This window comes from Vicugna pacos, chromosome 4, assembly GCF_048564905.1.
Source record: "Vicugna pacos chromosome 4, VicPac4, whole genome shotgun sequence".
Taxonomy (NCBI): Eukaryota; Metazoa; Chordata; class Mammalia; order Artiodactyla; family Camelidae; genus Vicugna; species Vicugna pacos.
The window spans coordinates 80,066,314-80,092,536 of record NC_132990.1 but is presented as its reverse complement, the minus strand read 5'-3'; the positions used below and the strand labels follow the sequence as shown (position 1 = coordinate 80,092,536).

At 55.5% G+C, this 26,223-nt stretch overlaps 1 protein-coding gene across 19 annotated transcripts in view; it reads right to left on the bottom strand.

Annotated features, from left to right (window-relative positions):
* Nucleotides 1–26,223, bottom strand: part of EHMT1 (euchromatic histone lysine methyltransferase 1) — a 126,258-nt gene that overhangs the window by 47,546 nt on the left and 52,489 nt on the right. For 14 of the 19 annotated variants that reach the window (XR_012072385.1, XM_072960619.1, XM_072960617.1 and 11 more), the window contains 7 exons: nt 20,330–20,510; nt 17,405–17,562; nt 16,981–17,166; nt 11,537–11,614; nt 10,049–10,169; nt 7,136–7,267; nt 4,286–4,431 (listed from right to left, as the gene is read on the bottom strand). Coding sequence is in view for 18 of the 19 variants with exons in the window: in XM_072960619.1 (XP_072816720.1) it covers nt 4,286–4,431; nt 7,136–7,267; nt 10,049–10,169; nt 11,537–11,614; nt 16,981–17,166; nt 17,405–17,562; nt 20,330–20,510 (1,002 nt within the window). In the remaining variant the exon portion in view is untranslated. The remainder of the gene's footprint in view (nt 1–4,285; nt 4,432–7,135; nt 7,268–10,048; nt 10,170–11,536; nt 11,615–16,980; nt 17,167–17,404; nt 17,563–20,329; nt 20,511–26,223) is intronic. The other 5 variants (XM_072960612.1, XM_072960616.1, XM_072960629.1 and 2 more) reach the window with 3 other exon arrangements.

Below are 26,223 nucleotides of genomic sequence, written 5' to 3'. Positions count from 1 at the left end.
CGGTTGTCACCGCAGGAGGGGCACCGACATGCATCCAACCAACCTGCCAGCCCCGTGGCAATGCCGGGCAGTCGGGAGGTCCTGCCCAATCAAGGCATAGGCGGCAGGAGGGAGTGGGGTGCGGGGGTAAGAGCTGTCAGCACCAATGCCAAGGACACAGTGCAGCCACCAAGACACGAGTGCACGTAGCCCGGGGCCGGCCATCAGACCCACTGTGCCTGAAGGCATGGAGCGCCCCGTCGGCAGAACAGCACTGGCCGGGCCGCCGGGCCCCAGCTGTGCAGGCACACGACTGACCAGTGTGTCTGGAAGAGACAAAAGGACATGGGGCTGAGACGAGGAAGCCTAAGTGTTGGAAGATACAACATGTTTTTGGGAAAACAGCACCAGCTTAAGAATTTCCTGAAATCCCACGAAAAACAGACAGCACCTCAACGGCAAAACCAAACCCACAGACGCTGATGTCAAAACCAGAGGCCCCAGAACACAAGCGGGTGCAAGTGAGGCTGCGAGACGGGGTGGAAGGCTGGGAGACGGAGGCAGCACCCAAGGACAGGAGGGCAGCGAGGTGCCCAACGGTCCTCCCTGGGCCTGAGAAGGCCTGGGAGAGACCCCACTCAGTCCCAGCATGTGCACGGGGCTGCCCAACTAAACCAACTCGCCAGGGCCCCTCTAGAGCAGGGCACGAGCACCAGGCAAAGCCGAACTGAACAGAACAGGCCAAACAAGAGAACTGAAGAGAAAAGAAGATCAAGACCAGAGGTTCTCAAACCTCTCATTTCCACGTTCTTTACTCGGAAAAATTACTGAAGGTCCCAAAGAGCTTCTGTCCAAGGGGGTGCATCGATTAACATTTAACATGTTAGAAATGAGAAAAAAGAAAGTTTTAAAACATTACCAAATTTAACGACAACCTACGGAATGGGAGAAAATTTTTGCAAAAGATGTAACTGACAAAGGCTCGATCTCCAGAATATATAAGCAGCTCATACGACTTAATAAGAAAAAAACAAATAACCCAATTCAAAAATGGGCAGAAGACCTAAACAAGCAATTCTCCAAGGAAGACATACAAATGATCAATAGGCACATGAAAAAGTGCTCAATGTCGCTAATCATCAGAGAAATGCAAGTCAGAGCCACAGTGAAGTATCACCTCACACCAGCCAGAATGGCCATCTTTAAAAAGTGCACAAACGATAAATGCTGGAGAGGCCGTGGAGGAAAGGGAATTACCTCCTGCACTGCTGGTGGGAATGCAGTTTGGTGCAGCCACTGTGGAAAACAGTATGGAGATTCCTCAAAAGACTAGGGATAGACTTACCAGAGGACCCAGGAATCCCACTCCTGGGCTTGTATCCAGAAGGAACCCTACTTCAAAAAGACACCTGCACCCCAGTGTTCATAGCAGCACTATTTACAATAGCCAAGACATGGAAACAGCCTAAATATCCATCAACAGATGACTGAGTAAAGAAGATGTGGTATATTTATACAATGGAATACTACTCAGCCATAAAAACCGACAACATAACGCCATTTGCAGCAACATGGATGTCCCTGGAGAATGTCATTCTAAGTGAAGTAAACCAGAAAGAGAAAGAAAAATACTGTATGAGATCGCTCATTTGTGAAATCTAAAAAAAAAAGAAAAAGAAAACAAAAAACATACATACAATACAGAAACAGACTCATAGACATAGAATACAAACTTGTGGTTGCCAAGGGGGAGAAGGGTGGGAAGGGACAGACTGGGAGTTCAAAATTTGTAGATATTGACAGGCATATGCAGAATAGATAAACAAGATTATACTGTGTAGCACGGGGAAATGTATACAAGATCTTGTGGTAGCTCACAGCTAAAAAAAAATGTGACAATGAATATATGTATGTTCATGTGTAACTGAAAAATTGTGCTCTACACTGGAATCTGACACAACATTGTAAAATGGCTGTAACTCAATAAAAAAATGTTTAAAAAACTTTTTTTAATTACCAAATTTAAAAATAGCAATAAACTTGTTACATGAAGACTACGTTTTAATAAAAATGTTTTAGAAATTTTAATGAGAAGCGTGTCAATGTTTTAGACTGAGCATAAAACTCAGTAGTAACACCTGGTTTAACCAGCAGCGGGGCCTCATGTCTGCTTCTGCGCCCTGAGCAGGCAACCGTGGGCATTCTACCTCGACACCACAGCAAAACTCTACAAGGGGAGTTTCTTAAAAAACTTGCTGCAATGTGCAAACCTCAATCCTCCACAAGCTTCAGGACCCCAACCTAACCCGCCCGTGTGTCTTGCCCGAGGATGATTCTGTAACACTAGGCCTTGCAGACGTGCAAACCCCACGCTGTGAGACAGTAGAGGAGGCACTTCCTTTTCAGTCTCGTCATAAAAACAGCTTTGACCTCGCACACCCTATGGAAGAGTCCAGTGGAGCTGAAGCTTTAATAACGATCACGATGATGACACCAAGACTAGAGTCCGTCAAATAGCTTTAAACACAGGAGTTCACAATGACGTTTTAAAGGAAAGAACTGGTCAACCTCAGAAGATGACAGAGAACAAACTCATCACTTGAGAGACTAGGAAGTGAGAAAGACTCAAACACCTGTGCCACCTCCCTCGAGACACCCCGCGCGCAACGGAGCAGCAGAGGGACAAGTCTCTGCAAAACCAGCCAGCTGTGAGTGAACAGTGAGAGGCATGCCGCCACCACCTTGGAACTGCTGATGAATGAACGCCCGCAGCACTGAGGCCAACAGCTGCTCCCGTCAGGAAGACAGCAAGCCAGGCCCTCAGCTGGGCCTGGGCCAGGCCGCTCATAGCCGCAGACACGCGAGGGGCACGTGGGCTAGAGGCACCAGGGCACGGGGGCCACCGCCTCAGACGGCAGGTCAGACGGCCCAGCTGCTCCACAGATAAAAGGGGGAGCAGGGGCAGGAGGGAGGGCAAATGTAAATTAAAAGGCAAGCGGGCAATGGCGTCTGGGGCACACGCACGGACGGTGATGCCGCCCAGAAAACACGGGGACGCGACCACCACGGGGCAGGGGTGGGGGGTGGGGGCGGCTGCTGTTTGGGGCTGAGTCTGTTTCTCACCCTCGGTGGTGGCTCCCAGGGTGCCCATCCCAGAGACTCATCAGGCCACACGTCTGTTTTGTTTTCTGGATCCAGGTTTCATTTTATGACCAAATATCTCACGTACAAACACTGAATACAAAAAAGAGCTCGAGTCCCTAGGACGAACGCGGGGAGGGCGGGGGAGCAAAGCCAAGCCCGCGGCAAGTCGCTAAGACACCAACGCATCGCTCTGGAAAGTGAAAGAGAGCCCCCCGAGTCGCTGTGCAGTCCACGCACCCAGGCTGACACGCATCTCAGGGTACCAAGCGGCCCAGCAGGTGAGCAAAGCTCTCCCGCCCCAGAGAATTCCAGGGCCACAGAATCACCACCGTGCACTTCTAATGAGACGGTGGACTCAGGCAACAGGGACCGAGGCAGGGACATGGCAGGGAAGGAGCCGTGAGCAAGGGATCGGCGGCGGCCATGGACGCCCTGACCCACTCGGCACGGTGACCTCACAGCACCTACCCCAAGCGTTCTTGCCAAAATTAGGTCAGAATGAGATTAAAATCTTAGAGCCTGGATGTGCTCTGGTCTCCAGCCCTCACTTTTGGGAGCTAAGGGGAAGGACTGAGCTCCAACAGAAGTGACCAGCCGAGAGCCCAGGCCTGCAGCAGGGGTCAGTGGGGCACCCCAATTACAGCAGGTGGAAGACGGATTCCAGGACGGATCCCACCTACCTGGATTCAACCAGAGGAAAGAACCGTACATGGCATTTTTCAGAGACACTTGACTTTGAAGCAGGCATTGTGTAATAACAGAGAATTACTGCTATTTTTGTTACACAAGACAATGCTCTCCTACTTCTTGAGGGCTGCGCACCGAGACAGTTAGTGGTAAAGTCGGGTTTGCTCAAAACGCTAGGTCAAAACCCTGAGAACAGGAGGGAGGGGCGGACCCACATGCTGGTGACTCGGATCTGAGGAGCAGGTTCAGAAGGCCGGCCACCACTTTTCCATCATGGAAAGCTCTTCTCAAGGAGGGAAGGGGGTCTGAGGAGTGGCATGGGGGGGTGGCGGCAGCAGAACTACGCACCCTGCCCATATGCCAGCTGACCGCCACGTGGAGACAGCTCTGCAAACGTCCCCCAGACCAGGCACGAGGCTCTGATTCCATAACCGGGGGCACTGGCCGAGCTCAGTGCGGACACAAACCCACTTACTTCGTGGTCCACGCTCTCGGTGGCCATGCACTGGTTGTTGGCCAGAGTGGTGATCTCTCGGCTTTTCGGGGTTTCCATCCGGCAGCTGCAGAGGGGCACCTCCTGGAGGCCGTCCGTCTCCCCCACGTCGGGACCGTTGGCCAGCCCTGCAGTCACACAGACGTGGTGAGTGTGGCCCTGGCAGGTCCCCGTGTCCCCGCCGCACGCAGCCCACATGTCTGCAGAAGCAGCCCTGCCGCTCCCAACAGAAGAGCACTGATTTCCTCACTCGGTTCCAGAAAATCACAGCAGCACAACAAATGCGACTGGACCTGCAAGGATCTGAAGCCAGTTTTTACGTTTGTTTTTTCCCTTCCTTTTTGAATTTCTGTTTTTGCGGGGAGAGGTGAGTAGGTTTATTTAGTTATTTGGTTTTTCAGCGGAGGTACTGGGAATTGAACCCAGGACCTCGTGCATGCTAAGCATGTGCTCTCTCCCCGACGTGGAAGGATCTGGAAGCAGCTTGTTTATTTAGTTATTACCTGTTGTTTCTCACCCGCAGCAACAGTGCGCAGAGCCTGCGGTCAGGCCGAAGGCGGGAAGTCGGGGAAACCATCAGGAGAGCCTGTTACCACCTCCCCCGTTCTACGGATGAGGGTGGAGCAGCGAGGGGCGGGGGTGGGAGGGAGCCCAGGTCTGCTCCTCTAAGCCCACCGGGGCACCCCACCCAGGCAGTGGGGGGGGGCGCAGGCTGGCTGCCAGAAAGACCGCTCAACCCAACCAGAAGCTTCCAAAGGAAGTCACATTTCAGGTTTTTCCTCGTGAAGTGGTCACAGTAAGAGTGTGAGGTGGGTGGGGGTCCTGCTGGGCACCCCACCCCCCAGCGAAGAGCAGTGGATTCCGCCTCCCGGCCCACAGCACAGAGGCCGGCTCACAGGACAGGCCCTGGCTGCTGCCCCTCCCCCTGCTCGGGAGCCAAGGCTGGTCCCTGCCAAGACACACTCAGGACACAGGGTCAGTCACACCCTGAGGGCTGGAGCTCACGTGATCAGGAGGGAACAAAGCAGGAGGGTGACCCCACATCCCAAGGCGCCCAGGCCCTTCCTTCGTGGTGGGAGGAGGCCTCTCCAAGAGCAAATGGGGACGCCAGGTCAGACCACGAGTCAGCCAGCGGGTGCCTGCGGTGACCCCGAACACGGGACACAGATCGCGAGGGGCTGAGCAGCGAGGCCGTGGGGAGGACACGGGCCTGTGTCTGCAGTGCGAGCCCCCAGGCATCCCACGAATGTGAGAGGGATCTGAGGGGCCAGCACCTCAACCTCAACCAAGGGGCCTGGGACCTGCGGCACCAACATTCTGCAGGCTCAAGGCTGGACGGCGGGAACCACGGCCCACCCCGTCGCAACTCATCCCAGGTCACAGGCTCCCCGCCAGCCTCGGGTTCCCCAGTCACCCCCTCAACATCTGAAACTGGCACTAAAAATGCCCAGACTGAGGGCCACCACTGTCCCTGCCAAGGCAGGCCCTCCGGACAAGACTGCGTTGGTCAACCAGACGCACCCACATGGCCGTCCCGCCAGGAGAACAAACGTGGGGTCGACACTGCACACTGAGCTCCCCCTACCACCTCGATGTGGCTTTCGCCAGCTTGGCTTCCTTTTACCAGAAACGAACTTAGGTGTTTCCAGGCCAAGGCTCAACCCAAGTAACCAACAGGGCAGCGGGAGACCCCACTGTGAGCTGCCATCTCACCTCTGACCCTTGGGCACAGTGCAGGGCTTGGGGGTACGTGGTAAAATGGACACAATTTCCCATGACAAATCTCAGAGCAGGTGTAGCAACACTGATCACAGGAGTCACTTCACGTGGACGAGAGCACAAGGCGAGCAGGGGGCTCCTGGCCCGTCCTCAGTGAGGAGACAAGGGGCCGTGCCCCCAAGCCCGGACGCGCCCCCGGCTCCCCTCGTGAGCTGAGCCTGTGATGCCCTGCACTGAGCAGGGAGCAGGGAAGGGCTCCCCCAATGCCCAGACCCTAAGAGCGGGCGCTGTCCTTTAAAGACTGACTGGTTGACCTGCAGATACTAACCACTGTGTATAAAATAAACGAGTTTCCTCTGTAGAGAACAGAGAACCGTTCAGCATCTCGTAGTAACCTACGGTGAAAAGAATTTCAAAGCAGATATACGTGTGTACACGTGTAACTGAAACACTAGGTTGTAACCAGAAGTTGACACAACACTGTAAACTGACTATAATTCATTTGAAAAAAAAAACAGAATGACTGGTTATATTCCACAGAAGCAAAGTCCACGCTGAATGTAAATAACGAGGACTTCATATTTTCCCCATACTACATTTCAAATAGGTTTTTCCAAAGAGTCAAACAGCCTTTAATTACTTTTTGCCAACAAAGGGTTTTCAGCGGCGGGGAGAAAGCGGGTGGCGGGGAGGGCAGCTCCACCTGCTCCTGCAGCCCTGGGCCCGGCTGGAGTGCAGACCTCACCACTGCAGAACGTACCTGAGCCCAATGGTGCCACATCTCACCAACCACAACCGGAGTCAGAGGTCACAGAAAAGCCCTGCCACTCACAATGACGCCAGCCCGCATTTGGTGAAGCGCAGCCCGGGCAGGAGTCCACCGTGTCATTAGGACACGATGTAAAAGCACGTGTGACTCTCAGGGACAACCTGACTGAGGGGGATGCCCACTGCCCCATCCCCGGAGGCTCCGGACCGGCCCACGCAGTGACACGGCACACCCGCCTGCGTCCTGGTACCTGACTCGCACGCCCCACGCCCTGCCCGGCCTCCACACCAGCATGGCAGGCACCTCCAAGCCCAGAGCAGGGAGGCGCCGGCCCCGGAGCTCACCTTCTGCTTCTGCGGGCAGTGTCCCCTTGACACGGAGATCCAAGGAGTCCAGGGACACCTCCATGTATCCCGAGCCGTCTCCTGGTGCCGTCGGCTCCACGCTCCCCGAAGACGACGCATAGGCTTCAGCACCTGCATTCCAAAGGCACCCACGTAGCGGGCCAGGCACCAGCCGCGCCACGGGCTGCGCCGCCACGGGGCTGCGCGGGAGCCTACGCAGACGACAGGCTCAGACACCACCCCCTCCTGGCCCCTTCGCCCCTGCCTCTTCTCACAGGCGGTTCCCTCTGCACAGAGCACTCGTAGGAAGGGGCTGTGCCAAGAAAGGCAAGGCCTGACTTTGGAAACACCTTTGTCTGCAACTAGACCGACCAGGTAAGAGCTGACCAAATACTCCAGGACACGAATAAAAATGTCGTAAGTGTATGTTCCATGAATACGACTTAAAACAGAACAGAAAAATCTGAAACACAGGTTTGAAAGACCAGCTGAAGTGCAGGAGATGCAGAGGCTGCAGACGCATGGGGCTGCTGGGAAAGGGGCCAGCCTCGCAGACCCCTGGGTGTCAGGATGATGGGGGAAGACGCGGGGTCACAGGAGCATCCACCTGTCAGACAGGCAGTTTCAAAGCACGTGGCTCACCAGAGGGTGGCACCAGGTGAGCCTGCCCCAGGGTGCGCAAGCGAGGAGCTGGCTGAGGGGCGGCCCGCCCGCATGTCCCAGCAGGTGTACCCGTATCGGCTACTCTAAGGGCATTTCACTGAGGAAGCCTGCAAAATGCGCATTTATACAGGACGACGTTACCACCAGCAAAGGACCAGTGCCCGAATCTCCCAGCCGAGCCTCCAAACACTAGTCACTGATGCTGTGTCAGTGATCGGGACTGAGGGAGCCTAACATCGAGAGGAGCGGTGTCCGAAGACGCTGAGCTCATGCCACGTTCTGCACCCAGGCCTCAGATAGGAGAAGCCGCCCAGCAGTAAGAAACTGTCACCACCGCTGCGAAGAACGTGAGTAGCCTTCTGCAACTCTAGACACTTAACGAAAGGAAAACTAATTCAAACTGTGTGAACAGTACTTAGGCATGCACTTTACACATCATACCCAAGGTGGCAAAGATGAAGCCTTCACCCCCAAACTACTCTGAGTCTTAGATCTACAGACGCTTTTGTGAGCCACCAGCAGGAACCACATCAGGCACTCTGATCATGGTTGACAAGCCGTCATACTGAGGAAAGGAGACGAGGTTCAGAGGAGGCACGTGTGCGCCTCCCGCAGCCTCTGCCTCCCCGAGGCCAGCTCTGCCTCCCCAGCAGCCCCTCGGCAGACCTACTTCCCAATCGGGGAGTCCAGAAGACACTGAAGTAACTGAGGAAAAGAGAACGAAGCCCCGCAGCTGGGCGGTGCCGGTGCAGGCATCGACCAACCAACCAGGCCGACTTGAGTCCAGAAACAGCCACACGGTGACCGTCAGCAGAGGTTCAAAGAGTGAAATGGAGAAAAAGAAAAGTTAACATAACCACTGGTGCTGGAACAACTGGACATCCACAGGTAAAAAAGGAGCAACCTCACACCACACACACACACCCACCCACCACGGATCAGAGACCCACATGTAAAGGCTGAAACTATAAAACTTCAAGAAAACATGGGACAAAATCTCTCTGACCTGGGCTATTTAAGTCAAAGATTTCTGAGATGAAAAGCATGAATTTTAAAGATAATCTATAAATTAGACTTCAGCTAATACTTTTTAAAACTTTTATGCCAGGCACATACTTGTAAAACATGTATCTGACAAAAGACTTGTATGCAGAATATTGAAAGAATTCTTGCAACTCAATGAGAAAACAAACACTCTGGTTTTAAAATGAACGAAATATATGAACATATCACAAAAGATAGATGCAAAAACGCTAAGGTGTGTAGCCTCACTGTTCATTAGGTAAATACAAAGTGAAACTGCAGTGAGACACCACCCCACACCCACCAGCAGCACTGAGACTAGACCGCCCATGGCTCGTGTCGTGAGGACGCAGCAGCTCCGGGACGCTCACCCCGCTGCTGCAGGAACGCAAGAGGGCAGTTTGGCGGTTCCCCTAAAACGTGAGACACACCATGTGGCTCAGCCCCGCCCTCCTAAACATCCACCTGAGACACAGGAAAGCACTTGTTCAACTAGGACTTGCGCACAAACGTTCCCAGAGTTTACCTGTGAAACGCTGGAAAGAGCCGAACTGTCCCATGGCAAGGGACAGAGCCTGGCCAGTGCACCCCGGACTCCTCCCTCAACTGCACCAACAACGCCCCTCAGCAACACTCAGAGGGCCCAGGAGAAGGGCACCCCCGGGAAGACCCATCTGTAAATGGTCTACACAGACCGAGCCGTCTGCAGGGGCAGCGGGGAGCAGAGGGGCCAGGGCCAGGTGGGGCAGGCGGGCAGGGGCACAGGACCCTCACGACAGGGTGCGGTCCTCCTGTCACCACACGGGCACGTCACGCTGCCCCAGGCCTTCCACAGGCAGGCTGCAAGCCAGGCCCACCAGGGCCCTCCCTGTGTCAGCCCCTCCAGCAAACTCCCTCCAGAACAAGGGAACCTGCCCACGGGGCTAAGAGCCACCAAGGACCCTGCCCTGCCCACGGACATCACAGGCAGCGGCAGTGACCACACAGCGTCCACGCAAGTCGCAGATTCCAGGCGCACGGGGGGGGGGGAGGGCAGGAAGGTGGGGAACACTCGGCAAGGAAGCCAGCGTCGCAGGAGGGGGCCTGGGAGGAAGCCACTTCAGGATCAGCACGTCTCTGATAAAGGCGGTTCAGACACTTTGGGTTCTTTTTTTAAACGGTGGGCCTTCTGTTCCAACTGCACCCGATGCAGAACCCTGGACCCCGGCCCCGGCCGTTTCCGCTCACCTAGCACTGGGCAGGGCTTCTTTCTGCTCCGCCGCCGCCTCTTCCTGGCCGGCTTGATCCAGGGGCTGTCAGGCTTCCCTTTCCTCTTGAGAAACTTCTTCTTGATGCTGGATTCAGAACTCTGAGAACCCAGGGCAGGAAGAAAAAAGAAAAAAGCTGCAAGCGCTGTTTTTTCGCTGTGTCTTGACTCTTCAACTAGGAGTTTAACTTCACTTTCAGGCAATTTCTAGGTCACATTCTTAAAGACGCTCATCCTTTTCCTAAACACCACTCTAACCTCAGTTACTTGCCAGTGGGGTAAAAAAGCCAAGAAACTTAAAATGGAATTATAAATCTTACTTGAGTTTGGCACAAGAAAGAATAAATAAGAAAGTTCTACCCAGGAACGAAGTAAATAAACTCAGTAAGAGAATCCACCTTTAACCACACATGTCCACTCCTCCTGCTCACAAGAAGAGGAACAGCAGACGCCTCAACCCGCTTCAGAACCCACGTTCAAGCTACAGCTGCTACACGGAGAGCAACGGGAGGGGTGTGTCACTTTACAGCATCTCCAGGTTCTGGAGCGTCTGCTTCTAAAGCCTAGGCGTAGAAAGGGCATCTACCACGAGTTACAAACAGACGCGCAGCGTGACCCACTAGCCTTCCCGACGGGCCAACGGGAGGGTCTCCCAGCTCCTGCTCACTGTGGACAGAGAGGGGAATTTTAAAGAATGGGCTCACGAGCTGAAAAGACACCCGGGAGCAGCTCGCCGGGCTTTCCGACAACCACCACGGTGCCCGAGCCCCCGCACTGGGCACCGCACTCACCCACGGGAGGTGGCGGGGCAGCAGCCTTGGCGACGCCCCACCGCGTGCCCCCGCACTCCCCTTCACAGCAAAACTCTGGGAAGAACTGCACACACTGCACCCAAAGCTCGCCGCCACTTCCATCCACTGTCCCAGGAAACGACCGCTTATCGCCTGCCTCTCGTCCACCCACACAACAAGCTGCCAGCCCTGCCACTTCCCCTCTTCAGAGTGGTCCTCAGCTCCCGTGACCCTGAACTCTCCGAGCTTCCTTCCCTGTCTCACAGCCGCCCCACCCTCCCTGCTTCGCGCTGGCCCGTGGGGTGTCCCCAGGCTCCGTCCTCAGCTGATCCCCATCCCCACTTCCGAGTTCCCCCATCAGCTACTCCCACAGCCCCACCCTCTGACCCCAGCCTCCGTGGGGTCACCACAGGGCTGCCCACCAGCAACAAGGACTGTCTTAGCCCGTCCCCCACCTCCCAGCGTCATCCGCCCTAGAGGCCCCTTAGCTCTACCTCAGATGCCTCACCTGTCACATCGGTCATGCGCCCCTGCCGCCCACGCCGGCCCCTCCCCCGGCCCTCTGCTCGGCCACGGCCCTGGACCCACCGTGGACGGAGCCAAGCAGGGGCTGCACAGCTGCGCAGCTCCCCAGTCACCCACACAGGCCCAGCACCCAGCCACGCAAGCGGGGCTTACCAGGTCCGACTCGTCTCCGTCCTCCTCCTCCTCCCCGGTGCCGGCCGACTCCTGCTCCTCTTCCGATTCCCCGTCCGTCTGCCCAGCCACACCACGCGCCAAGGAGAAAACAAAAACTCAGAGACCCTCAGTGGCCGGTGACGCAGCCAGATATGCTGTCTTCCCGTGAGGTGCCCGGCCCCACCCGTCCCTGGTCTGCACCCCTGGTCTGGGGGGCGCAAGGACGTCCAGCGTCTGCTGAGGGCTAGTGCACGGATGCCTCTAACCTGTGGCAGAATTCAACAAAAGGTACCAGAGCGCACACGGCAAGGAGGCTCTCAGAGGCCACAACTGACACAAAGAGCAAAGCCGCCCCACCCGCCGGAGGGCAGCCCGGCCCCAGGAACCTAGTGCCCTTCCAGCCCTGCCACGCGCACGCGGCCCAGAGCCCGGAGCGTTTCCAGCTGGACGGCAGAGCAGACACTTCCGGGACGTTCCTTCCCTAATGGAACAGCAGAGGGGCCTTCCTCCGTGCTGTGGGTGACTCCGTCTCAAGGCACTAGCATTGTGGGTACCCGGTGCCCCCGACACCCTTGGGCCCGGATCCTCATTGCGTAGCTTCACCCTCGCATGGTCCACGGGCACCTTGCAGTTTCACATTAAGGTTACGTTCCAGACAAGCCACAACCCTCCGGGACAAATCAGCAGGCATGCTCCAGCTGTGCCGGACGCTGGCTGTGGACGTCCAGGAAGCTGCCGGAAGCGCTGCGCACAGAGGCAATGCCAGCCCCCCGGGCAGTCACACGTCTGGGGTCTCCCACAGGGACACAGGAGCTGCGCGGCTCCCGCGCCACCGCCCCTGTCTCTCCCATTAAGCGTATTTCCAGCTCCTTGCTCTCTTATTCACTGTAGAAGCTACACACGGGACAGTAATCCATGTCTGTTAAATATGTTGGAAACAGTTTCCTATTAGGTCCTGTGAGCCTCGCTGCTGGCATTTCTCTCTATGAAAACACTTCAGAGATTTTATTCGGCAAGTCAAACCCTCATCTCTCCCCTCTTGGCTTCTGGGTGAGTCTTGCACTGCAAGGCCTTCGCCTGAGATGAGAAACATGATTCCCAACACTTTTTCCACAGTCCTACAGCCTGTGTTGACCCTTTACATCTGGAATTTTTTTAAGTATCAGCTTTACGATTTTATCGTTCACCCGCCCTTAGATTCACCCTCTCAAAGTACCAGTTCACCGGTCCTGAGTACATTCAGAGCCGCACAGCCGTCACCCCATCTAATTCCAGAACGGGGTGTGAGCTTGACCCAAGGGTCAACGCCCACTTCTCCCCAAGAGACCCGTCGGCCCCCAGTGACCCTCGCTGGCAAGCCCAGGGCGGCGCGGCCGCCAGCTGGAAGCCCAGCTCTCACTACAGGCCGTCTTCACGGGCAGGCAGGTTTGCTGGGCTCCCTGTCCCCCCTGCTCGGCAGCCACCGCCTGCCCCAGCCCTGCCTGATCGCTGGGCCGCGGTCGAGCTGCAGTCCGCCCCCGCCCCACGGCGGGCACTTCCCACGTCGCTGGTTCCACAGAAGTCCCGTCAGAACTGACGAGAACTGTTCTGAACCACGGACGACACAGGGAAGACAGCACAGCAGGTCTTCCTCACGCAACTGACGGGGTTCACGCCACGAACTCGCGATCTGCTCCACCTCTTCCAGCAAAGGGCTACAAACTTTCCTTACAGGTTACAGACATTGGTTGCTAAATTTACCACTAAGTACTCTGGTGATATTAAGGAATTACAGCTAGTTTTTAGGTATGATGCGTGGCTATTTCTCAGAGTCCTTATCTTGAAAGACCCCTGTCTCAGGGCAGGCCGGGGGAGAAGCAGCCACTGCCGTCCCGTCCTCCACACGTGCTCCAGTGAGGAACCCTCCCCTCACCCCCGCATCTGTGGACACTCCTGACACCGTGTCACTGCACTTCCGAACCAGCCTTGCCACCACACAGACACCGGGAGGCTGTGCCGTGGTGGCCCAGGAGCTCGGCTCAGGAGCTACTGCAGCTGCTCTGCTGGTCCTGCCCTCTTTAGACGGGTGGCTGCACTCTCAGCAAACTGCTCTCCCTCGTCCTTTTCAGCATGAAAGCTCCCTTCCGGGTCTCATTCTGCAGAATCACAGCAACAGTGACCAAGCCGGGGCGCTGTGGGGAGCGGGCAACAACCCTGCCCTGTGCAGTACTGGCTGGCAATGCTTTGAACTTGCACCACTGAACACAACCTTCTTCGTAGGACTCCACTATCTTTAGTCAGCTCTATTTAAATGCTACCTTTAAAGTTTGTCGAGTAGTGTCTTATTCTAAAAAGACTACGCAACGAAATACCAATGAAAACAGGCAGACCCACCGCCTGTGAAAGTCCTGCAGAGCGGCCGCAGAGGAAGGGGCTGGGCCACCTCACAAGGGCCACGACAGCAGCACACCCGGAGCTGTGAGGGGTCTGGGCACAGAAGGGCAGCGGCTGGCACAGCTGGAGGCGGGGACCCGACCCGCAGGACCCGCAGGCCCAGCACGCCTGCATGTCCCCCGAGCTGGGACCAGGACACCAGCCCGTTGGGGAGAAGGGGCCCTCACTGCAGCACAGGCCACGGGGGCTCCCCTCCCGTGAGGCGACTTTTTAAAGGACAAACAACCATTCAGCTAACTGGGTGAGTCTTAAATGGCCACTTCACAAAAGAAGGCATCCAAGTGGCAAGTAAACACGTGAAAAAGTACCCCCAACCTTCCTGGAAACCAGGGAAACGCAGACGAGGGCAGGGTGTAAGACCACTGCACCCGACCGGCAGTCCCGGCCCCGTGCCGGCCCGGGGGTGGGTGCGCCCAGGCCAGCGTGACAGGAGGCACGGGCCCCACGCCGACTCCCTCCCATGCCCAGAAACCCCAAGAGCTGCCGAGGGCTGCCACTGAGGGGGGTCAGGCGCCCGCACGCCTGTGGCCGTGACCCTCCGCCCAAGGACCACCCAGCCCACAGCCTAACGCGGGGACCAGCGCCCTGGCATCAGCCTCACCGCTAGACCTCAGCGACCCCGGAAGGGGCTTGGGGACCCCCAGACCACTTTCAGAACCCATTACCTAACAGTGGGCATGAATGAGTCCTGCAAACCTGATACTGGTTAGAGAAGCCACCCTCAGAGACAGGGATGGTCCTGCCTGACCCCACAATGCCCAGACGAGACGGGCCAGGGGGGCGGTGATGGCTGGGCTTCCTCCCACCACCTGGCACGTGAGCAACCTCGCCTGGCCCTGAGCCCAAGCTCGTAAGACGCCCCCTCCCTCAGCCCACCGCGGACCTGCGAGACCCCTCCCGACCGCAGCCGCAGCCACACACACTGGCCTGTCTGGCGGAGCTCAGTCCGCAGTTCAGGAAGTGCAGCCCCAGGGCTGTTAGGCCCGGCCCTGCCGGCTGCCGAGCTTCCCGCACTTTCTCTCTGGTCCTGCTCTGACCTGTTTCCCAGCCCTCGCGCTGGCTTGTCACGCATCGTATCAACATCTAGACCTATTCAGCGTCTAGACTCTTTCTGGAAGGTAAGGCCTTCCGTCAAAACAGAGAATCCAGAAACAGACTCAAGTTCAAATGCCAGACGGTGTATGCTAAAGATGGCGTTTCAAATCAGCAGGGAGAGAAACACCAGCCAGCAAACAGTGCTGGACACGCGTGGCTGACCGCGTGGCTGAGGGAGGCCATGGAACCCTGACCTCACGTTGTCTTTAAAAAGCTTCACTGACACGGGCACGGGGAGGCTGGAGAACTCAGTGGTAGAGCACATGCATAGCACGCACGAGGTCCTCGGTTCAATCCCAGGACCTTCATCAAAAAAAAATTATTGTAAGAGATGTGGTTAAAAAAAAAAAAAAAGCTTTGCTGAGAAACACTTTACGTGCCATAAAACTCGCCCTCTCTGAACGCGCCCACCCCACAGTCTACACGTCACACGTCTGCACAGGAAGAACGAGACTGGTGAAGAATCTGCGTACACGTTCATCCAAAACCGCCAGGAGCAAGGTCCTTGCGGAGTCAGAACCAGGGCCCGGGAGGCATGTGGAGCCAGGCCAGCGACCGTGAGCTCCGACGTCACAGGCGCGGCTGGAAGGCAAACGCCCACCTGCAGAGGGGCCGCAGCGCACTGTGCCCACACGAAGCTGCCCAGATCGCGGCACCAGGTGCACAAGCCGGCAGGAGAACGGGCGCCAGAGCAACACGCACTGACAGACGCGAAGGCGTGAGAAGTGGCCCAGCCCCCTGAGAACTCCAGCTCACACACTGAAGCGCAGATCTGAAGGCAGAGCGACAAAGACAGTCCCTCTCAACCAGCGGCCAACGGGAGCGGGGCTCGGGAGGGGCCCGGCGGGGAAGCCGCAGGAGGCAGGAAGGACAGGCCGGCTCCACAGCCTCCGCGGGAGTAGGAGACATCCTTCCTCACGCCTCCCCACACGAATGGAAAATAATACACAGTATTTCACAGCAAGGCATCTTTAAATTCCCCTTGAATCTCTAATGTTGGCATTTCCACCCAGTTTCCTGTTGTTGTTCTGGGGGAGGGCAGTCAGGGGGTTATTTATTTATTCCAGAGAACACACTGGGGACTGAACCCAGGACCTCGTGAGTGCTAAGCACGTGCTCTAGCACTTGAGCTACACCCTCCCCACCTTCACCAACTTATTTTTGAATAATTTCCTTAAGAGCTGCAGGAAGCATTTAAAATTTTGCCCCAAAACCTGCTAAAAAAGTAGACCTGGCAAAACTGGCTGAAAATGAATTCAAATTTAAGCAACACCAAGAAAAGACGTCCCACAAACTCCGAACCTGAAAGAAAACCCCTGACACACCTCGAGGGCTGCGCCAGAGCACGGGCTGATGCAAAGCACAGACGCCAATCAGCAAAGGCCCCGGAGCCTCTCTGCCGGCCTTCAGGTCTGGGGTAACTCATCAGACGCGCTGTCCCCCTCATGCAGCGGCGGTCGAAAGCTTTCTCAGTCTGACGCGCAGAACAGTGAAGCCACGGCTCCGCGCCGGCCTGGTTCTTAGCCACAACTGCTCCCCACCCCAGCAGTCGGCCCAGCCTGCGGGGGCCACCTGCCTCGCTGCCCCCGAGGGGACCCAGCTGAAGTGCCCGCACAAGGACGCACCGGACCCCGGACCTGCCGGCGCACGCAAGCCCCTGGCCGGCAACAGCCATCCTGCCCAGCGGGCCACCAACGCGCAGCTCCTGCCACCTAGCCCTGGGAAGCTCGTCGCCCGCTCCCATGAATGCCGCACGGGAAGAAGACATCGTTCTCATGAAAACCAACTAATACAAATAGCAAGAGAAACAAAACACAAGAACCCCAGTCAGATGAGAATGGGGGCTTCACTGAGGCCCGAAGCACTCAGACGGCTCAGGGTCGGGCCCATGGTTCCTGAGGAACCCCCAGGCCTACCTTCTGGGGGCGGTCAGGCTCCAGCACGCTGTCCTGAGAGGTCCTGCCGTCCTCCACGGGGAACACGGCCGGCGGGGCGCCTGGCTCCTCATCCTCATCTAGCTCCTCCGAGTCGTCCTCCTCTGAGTCCATCTCCAGGCTCTCCCCGTTCACGTGGAGGGCGCCATCGCCCAGGTCCTTCTCGCCCTGGAACATGGCGGGGGCGCCCATCAGCAGGACCCCGGCATCGGACACCTGCAAACGTCCATCGGGGGCCGTGCAGGTGGGGCTGCCCCAGACCAGAGGCGCTCTAGAGCCAGGGTTCCGTGGAGGGAGGTCGAGGTCACCCCACAGCCTCACACGGTGCCCTTTCGGCTGGGGATGACTCGACAGGAGCACGCGTGTCCAGCAGGCGTGCAGGAGCGCAGCGTCCCCGCCCCCTTACCTTGGCGCCCGCAGTGGAATGAGTTATGCTCTTAAACATCTCAATCACCGTCCTCTGTTTTAACACTTTGGTCTTTTTCTTAGGAACCAGGCTATAGGTTCCCATTCTTCGTTTTTTCTTCCGAGATACTGCAGCTGCTAAAACAAAAGGCAAGCAAGCTAAAAAAAAAAAAAAAAGTCAAAAGGGGACAAGAAAGGAAGAGAAATGCCACTCAAATGTTTTTTAAAGGCAGGTGGCAGTTTACAAATCGATCACCAAATCATCAGTGCCCACAACAGTGACAGGCACTTCTTACACATCACAAACCGCACAGGGAAAGCTGAACACACACCACAGGTGACTTGTTCTACTCACGAGGAGACACTGCATGGCAGGGGGGCATATGAGAACCCCTCCCTTGCCAGCAGGCAGAGCCACACTGGGACACTCAGGACCGACTCAGAAGCAGGGCCCGGGACACCCAGCCCACCTCGGAGCAGGGCTCCCCCAGCAGCTGAGACGGAAGGGCCTCCTCCAGGCACTGGGTGGGCTGAGCTCGCCCTCCAGGACTTACGTCTCTAGACATGTCCACCGACACACGGCCACCAAAGAGTGACTTCACACCATCGTCACCTAGACCCTTCCTCCTCACTCAGTACCGCACACTGAGATGCGGCCCAGCCAACTGTCCGGGCGCAGGGGGCAGGGAAGGGAGAGGAGCGGAGGAAAGAGTGTCCAGGGGTCTGAGAGCAGGGCTTCTGGACAAGCAGCAGTGAGACCCAGTGGGGATCTGGGGGCTTGTGGCCCTGACACCATCCTAGGCAAAGCAGTTCCAGGCTGGCTGCTTTTACAGAATGAGGGTCTCTGCAATATTTTATGTTTAAAACAAGTTCCAGGGTTAAAAACATCTGAAGACCATTGCTTTTAACATGGAAGGACTCCACTAAAGGGCTGACAGAAATACCCTACGTTTCGGTTCCACGAAATGCAGAGAAAGGATGCTGGGAGAAACGGCCGAGTGGGCTGTCCGCAGAGGATGCCAGGGGACGGGGGGTGGCAGGGGCAGGACACGGAGGACGGTTGCCGAAGGCCTGTGGGTGCTCCCACGGGGTGGGGAGGGAGCTCTGCGAACTCCAGGCAGACCCTGCGTCTGGTGACCAGGTGCAAGGAGGGGCCACACCGGCCCTGAGCCAGGGAGCCTGACCCCAGCCTGCGAGTGAGCAAAGAAGGCAGAGCCAGGGGCGGGGCTGTGAACACACCGACCACTGTTTCCAAAACTTGTGTTGAAAAACGAGGAATGAATAAAGCTAAAATAGGAACAATCTTAACATTCTAAGAGAAATACCGACTTTGGATACCACTGATTCCACAGAGGCCTACAGCTCCGTCCAGCTTGAATTCTTTGAAACAAACAACACTGTGTCAAAATGGCCTAAAAGCTGGGGCGCAGGGGGACACGCCGGTCTTGTCCTCCGACTGCTGTGCTCCGTAAACAGCATGAGGGCTCCCTGGATGAGGAAGGGCAAGCAGGGCCAGGACCCCGGCGGAGCATGAAAGTCCCTGCGAGACCACGTGGTCCCGTCAGAGGAACCAGCCCGAAGCGAAGCTGGGATGACCTGATCGTGACGGCCTGGGGCCCAGAGACTCACGTGAGGCTCCAGGAGCAACAGAGAAATGAACAGCGGGTGCGGGGCTGGAGGGGTGCGGGCTTGCTACCAGACAAGCAAAGAGGGGACGACACAGCCGGAGACCCACCGGGGTCAGTCATCAGACTGGGTGGGCATCCTAAGGCGCCAGAGCCACCCAGTGGGACGAGAGAAGCAGGAAGTGAGGCCCTCAAGTCCTGCCTCCCGAGACACATGGTGACAAACAGGGGCTGCAGGCAGCGGCCCCGGCCCCGCCCCAGGAAGGCTGAGGACACCCCCCCACCCCCGGGGATGGTCCCCGCCCTAAGCCTGGCCCAGGAAAACAGCAGCAAACCAGCATACAGACACTCCAGACTAACAGAGGCCAACGAGACACCAAGGACACAGGAGGCTGGACCAGAAGTGCCTCCCTGAGCCATGAGGGACATCGAAAGAGCTGCAGGCAAACGCTGAGGGAGGCGCGAAGCCCAGAACCCCAACTCCGACAGCCACACCGTGGTCACCTCAGAGGATCCCACGACCCTGTTACTTCAGGGAACACTGGAGTACTGAGAGGTCCAAGGGCCCAGTGTCTGCAGGTGACACTCGTGTTTCAGAAGAAAAGCTCGATACCCTGGCTGGGAGGACACACAACTGTGCATGTGGAAAAACGGGGGAGGCCCAGAGGGATCCCCTGCAGAATTTCTGCAACTGTTAGGGAAATCGGAAATTACTTACAAATAAGCATTTTGGACATCCTGAAGAAGACATGGACCCATTACCAAAACCCTCCCCGGTCCAGCCTCTCAGTGCACATCCCCCAGCATGCCCCGCACAGGCTGACCCCCTCGCGCCCGTGGGTCCTTGCCCGGCACGCGGGAGGGCCTGGTGGAAGTGGGTTCTGTAGGCATGCCCAGCCCAGCGTCCTCCCTGTGGGGTCGCTCACACAGCCCCCACCTCCCGCAGAAGGCCAAGCGGGGAATCAGTTCATCCTCCCCCAACTGACCACAGGAGCAGCACCCCCGGGAAGGGCTGGGACAGAGGGAGCCCAGCCCCAACCCCCGGCAGCGCTGGATGGACCACCTGGGAGGCTTCTCCAGCCCAGGCCTCTACACAACCAGCCCGTGGCAGTTAAGACCTGAGGACTGAGAACAGCCTCCATCTGAGCTGAAAACCAGCAGAGAAGGCCTGAGGCTGTGGGGCCAGGTCCGGGAGGGTGCGGCTGCCGTCCGGGGCACAGGCACCAACAGTCGCACGACTCAGCCTGGTGAGCTAGGGGCCCAGGACACCCCCACCCTGAGCAACAGTGTCGGACCCTTACCTGTCTGTGACTTCGTGGTGGCCACGTAGCACTGGTTCTGAGGTAGTGACTGGTGAAGGGGCAGGAAGGGGGGTAAAAGCTGCTGCCGACCAAACTCAGGGGCGTTTCTGCCCGTCTCCTCTCTCAGCTCCTCGGGGTCTCGGGCATCTCGACTGTCCCTGGGATCCTTGGCAGCCGCATGCTTCAAAACACAGACAAGGAACACTGACCGTGACGCCCAGGCAGGAGGCACCAAAGCTGCGTGCCTCAGCACCCAGTCCCTCTCCCCAGAGCCTCCCGGAGGATGGGCTGCGGGGGAAGGCCCAGGCCAGAAGCGTGGTGACGCAGCCCGCGGGGGTTGCGTTTGGACAGGGAGGCGGCGGCGGTGACTGTGTGGCTCACTGAACCTGAAGCATCTCCTACCTGGTCCGGTACAAAAAGCCCACCAGCCGTGGATGTAGGTGATGAAATGTAGCTAAGTTTAAAAATACGCAGAAAGGGAGCGCCAAGCCCTCAGCAGGCGTCTCCAGGTGGTCAGGACCACACCCTGCAACAGCTCCACACGCTTTTCGCTTTTTGCTTTTTGCTTTCCCTCCCTCCGCAGTAACCACATAGCTTCTGAGACCGCCTCCTGCTCAGTGTACCCACCTCCGAAGTAGCTTTCGCCCGCGCTCCCAGGGCCATGGCTGCCTGCAATTCGATGTCAAACCCCTGCCACCGCCCGAGGGCCTGGCCTTCACTCCTGACAACACTAACCCTCCCTCCATTTGCTTCCCTAAGTTCACTGACAGCCTGGAGACAGCTGGACCTCAAACCCAATTCAATGCAACCAAGCTTTGCACGCACAGATGCACTAAACAGGGAGGAAACAGACACCTTTGTAACACACGGTGCTGGGAAAACTGACAGCCACCTGCGATAGGGCGGAGCTGGACCCTGACCTCACACCACTGGCAGAAATGAGCATGGTGCGGATCAGAGACCAGGAATTATGAAGCTCCTAGAAGAAAACATAGGTGGGGAGTTTCATGACACTGCATTTGGCAATGAATTCTTGGATATTACACCAAAAGCACAGGCAACGAAAGAAAAAGATGAAGTAGATTTATCAAAATTAAAAATTCCTTGCAAATCAAACCCACAATGAGATACTACCTCACACCTGTCAGAATGGCTATTATTAAAAGGATCACAAACAACAAATGCTGGAGAGGATGTGGAGAAAAGGGAACCCTCCTACACTGTTGGTGGGAATATAGTTTGGTGCAGCCACTGGGGAGGTTCCTCAAAAAATTAAAAACAGAATTACTGTATGATCCAGCAATTTCACCCCTGGGTATTTACCTAAAGAAAACTACAACAGTAATTCGAAAAGATACATACACTGCAGCGTTATTTATGACAGCCAAGCAAACTGAGTGCCCATCTATAAATGAATGGATAAAGATGTGGTCCATAAACACAGTGGAATACTACATAGCCATGAAAAGGAATGGAACCTTGCCATCTGTGACAACGTGGATGGACCCAGAGGTACTACACTAAGTGAAATAAATCAGAGAAAAAAAATACCATGATTGCACTTATAAGTAGAATGTTAAAAAAAAAATCAAAACAGACTGACAGATACAGAAAATAAATGGGAGGGAGGCCAGACTAAACAGATGACGGGCATTCAGAGGCACAGACCTCCAGTTACACAGTCAGTCAGTCAGTCACAGGGGTGTAACGCACAGCATGGGAAACACAAGTCAACAATGTTGCAATAACCTGCATGAGGACTCATCATGGTGACCAGCTTGTAACGTATAAAAACACCAAATCACTGTGCTGTATACCTGAAACTAATATAATACTGAGTCAATTATACTTCAACTGAAAAAATTTTGACTTCTGTGCATCAAAGGACACAATCAACAGAGTAAAAAGGCAGCCCACAAAATGGGATAAAGTCTTTGTAAACCACGTGTCTGCTAAGGAATCAATAGCCGGAGCTCAACAAAAAACCCGACAACCTGATCCACAATGGGCAGGGCATCCGAGCAGGCGTTTCCCCGAGGCAGACACCCAAATGGCCCAAAGCACGTGCAAAGCTGCCAGCACCACCGTCCTCAGGAAGACGCACGTCCCCACCACACAGGGACACCTTGCACTCCCGGGGACGGCTACTCCCACACAAACAGGAAACAAGTGTCGGCAAGGACGCGGACACACTGGAACCTCTGCGCACTGCTGGTGGGGACGTGAAACGGGGCAGATGCCGTGGAAAACAGCATGCTGGTTCCTCAGAAAGTGAACAGAATTATCATGATTTGGCAGTTCCACCACTTCTAGGCACATACTCCGAAGAATCCAAAGCGGGGACGTGAAGAGCTGTTTGTACAACTGTGTTCATGGCAGCATCGCTCACAAAAGGCAAGTGGTGGAAGCCACCCAGGTGCCCGTCGACGGAGGAAGGGGTAAACCAACGTGTGTGACGTGCATGTGTGTAGACATGTGTGTATGTATACACATGCATATGTGTGTAGTGTGCATGTTTGTGTGTACATGTGTGCATGTGTATACGTGTGTGTTGTGTGCACATGTGTACGTGTATGTGTGTGCATATACATGTGCATGTCTTTGTGTATACATGTATCTATGTAACCGTGTGTACTGTGCGCATGTTTGTGCACTATGTGTGCATGTTTGTGCGTATACATGTATGTGTACGTGTGTATACACATGTGTATCCATGTATATACGTGTGTGTGTATGCAATGCAATATTTTTCAGCCTTTAATAGGAAGGAAATTCTGAGACCAGCTACAATAGGGATGTGTCTCGAGGACATGGTGCTGAGTGAAATAAGCCAGATACAAAAAGACAAATCTTATGTGATTCCACTCGTGTGAGGGAATGAGAGCAGTCAATGCAGAGACGGGAAGCAGAGGCAGGGCCGGGAGCTGGGGAGGGGAGGTGGGGTTAGTCTTCAGTGGGGACTGAGTTTCAGTTTGGGATGATGAGAAAGTCCTGGAGATGATGGTGGTGATGGCTGCACAACAATGTAAACTGAATTAACACCAGAGAACCAGACACTGAAAAATGGTTAAGATGCTAAATTTTACGTTATGTGTATTTTAATACAATTTTCTTAAAAGGCATCCCCATCTCCTGGAGTCACCCTCGGGGAGACAGCTCCTCCTGCCAATAGGACTGCCTAGGGGCTGACACGGCCGAGCCGTCTGTGGTCTTCTCCCGGTGACCCACACTCTGCCCGCCAGAAACCCCTCACCTGGGCTCCTCCTGCCCGGGGCCCTGGACACAGCTCCTCCACCTGCATCAAAGCCCTCTCCCCTCCTCCAAGCACAGCTCTAACTGCAGGCTCCTCCGTGACTCCACAGTTAACCTGCCCTGTAACCAGTTAGTTCTGCAATTCATCAGGCCTGTCTCTTAGCAAGATCACTGCCTGAACAAGGGAACCCAATGTGTTGCTTCTTCATGTCCCCCAGCAACTACCCTGCACACCAAGTGGCCACCAACCTCGCCAAGCTCTCACAGACAAACGCAGGACGCGAGTCAGAAGGGCACAGAAATGGGGGCAAAACTTGAGTCTGAGGACCTGAGGCTAATTCTCCCTCATGGCACAAAACCCATTCTTTGATTTAAAGTGTTATTTTTGAAAATCTAAAAAAAAAAAAAAATTAAGAACTGCTGAACTTGAGGGAAGACTTCAGATTTTGTTAGGGCTCTGTCACCTGGCAAAGCAAAAAGACAAAAGAGACAGAGCAGACTCCTGCCGAGGCAAGAGAAGCCGGTGTTGGCTTCACCTGGGGAACCCCACACAGCCCCGGGCATGCCCCCATGCAGAAGAGGACCGCCACAGTGCAGGCTGCAGAGCAGGGTGTCCACATCACTGCCTGCGACCAAGATGCCTGTGGTCAACAGGGTCTGGCCCTTGCTGGCCTCCCCTCGCCCACCAGCTCCCCGCCTCACCCCGGCTGCCGTCAGGCCTGCTGGGTGCTCAGCACCCGGTGCACAAGCGCACCCAGTCCACTGAGTGCGAGTTCTCACAGCCCAGCTGCACCTCCTTGCAGACACTTAATTCGAGCTGCGGCTGGCCCAGGTCTGCACAACCACTGCATGAAGAGCACTTCCCCCACCAGACTGCGCGCTCAGGGCAGGAGCACATCTTTTTTTCCTTGAGCAAGGAGCCAGGGAGGGTGTGAGCACAATTCAGCTGGGGAGACGGGTCTACAGCACGGGCAGTCCAATGCAGAAACAAAGGTTTCCTTCCAGGAGTTTCCACCGTCTTGGCCCGAACAGCAGATGAGTCTAGCCCTGTGCTGGCGCCTTCTGGTGGGCCTGACGCTGGGCATGCAGGGGCAGTGCCTCTGCACTGCCCAGGGGTGTGAGACCACAAGGCTGTGAGAACACCTGCAAGTTTAAGCTCTCAAAGGAAAATGGGTTTGTTATCACAAGCATGCAACACTCATTCAATCATAGGAATGACTGTTTTCGAAACACAATTTTCAATAAAACATGGTTTCCTAAGAAAACCAAACAAGACTGAACTGGGCCTGGGAGCAGGAAGCCTGAGGGCAGGCGAGACCGGGGCAGGAACCCAGGGCTGGGAGCCGGGAGGGCACCGGGTCTCCACGTCGTGGATTCCTCCCTCCTCCCACAGGGTCCCAGGAGCAGTTGAAGTTCCAGGGTGCGAAGCAGGAAGGTTCCAAAGCCTCAAAGTCCTTCTGTTCTCTTTCCCTGCAACTGACCACCTGAGAATGTTCAATAACTTCCAACAAAATGACATGTTGCAATCAACTGCGTGCTACTAATAATTACAATAACTCAATCCGGAACAAATCAACCCTTAAACGAACCTCAGGGTCAGAGAAATTTCCTGAAATTAAATTTCAAATTGTTTTTTTCCCCCTAGAGGACTGTGACAGGGTAACAATAAAAAAAATCCTCAAAAATAAAAGTATATTAGAATAAAATTCTGAAGTGGGGATGGAATAGAAGTATAATTTCAAGGAGATAAATAATGCAAATTTTTTAATGTGCATTTTGATAGTGGTGGGCCAAAAACTCGCAAGAAAACAATGAATTTCACCCTAAGTCTCCTATCTAATAGAAAAACTCACGATGGATCATGCTTTAAAGTTCCCGTAAAACCGAAGACCTTTATAAAAGCTGGAGGAACTCTTCAGGACCCAGAGTAGGTGGAGCTGAGGACAGGGTCAGGGTGGGTGGGGAGACTGCTGAGGGGAGCCCTGTGGAGCTGGAGGGCACGTAAGCCCACACTGTGCCCTCGGTATGTACAAGGTTACCTGAGAGGGACAGCGGGTGGAGGGCATGTGGGGTCTCTCTGTACTGCCTGTGTGGCTTCCTGTGAATTCACCACTATTAACAAGTTTTGATGTCCGGCACGTACAGAACACTGCAAAAGGTGGTGGGCAGGCCAGGGCAGGCCAGGCTGAGGGGCCAAGCCGCACAGTGGGACGGGGGGGCCCCAGGTGAGCAGGCTGTGGGGCCCCAGGTGTGTGGGCAGCGGCCAGCATTCCAGCTCCACGGCGCTACAGCCAGGCAATACAAAATCACAGAAATAAAAATGCGCATAAGCCGGGGGGAAGTCATCTGGGGGGAAAACCACCATGGACAAGCAGCGCCGAGTCCAGCAGAACTCCCACTTGAGGAAATAGGTTTAACAGAGACACAGGAGGGCTGTCAGTAATGTCTTCTGGAGGGCAAAACAAAAACTTACCTAAGCACACAGATTTTTTTAATTAAAAAAACTAACCAAAAGCATTAGATACGAAAAAAATAACTGTCAAAAATAAAACTATCAATATACGGAATGGGCAGCAAGACTGAATGCTAAAGAACAGGCTGGGAGGCTGGAAATCAGGCAGGAGTGTCTGGGGAGACAGAAC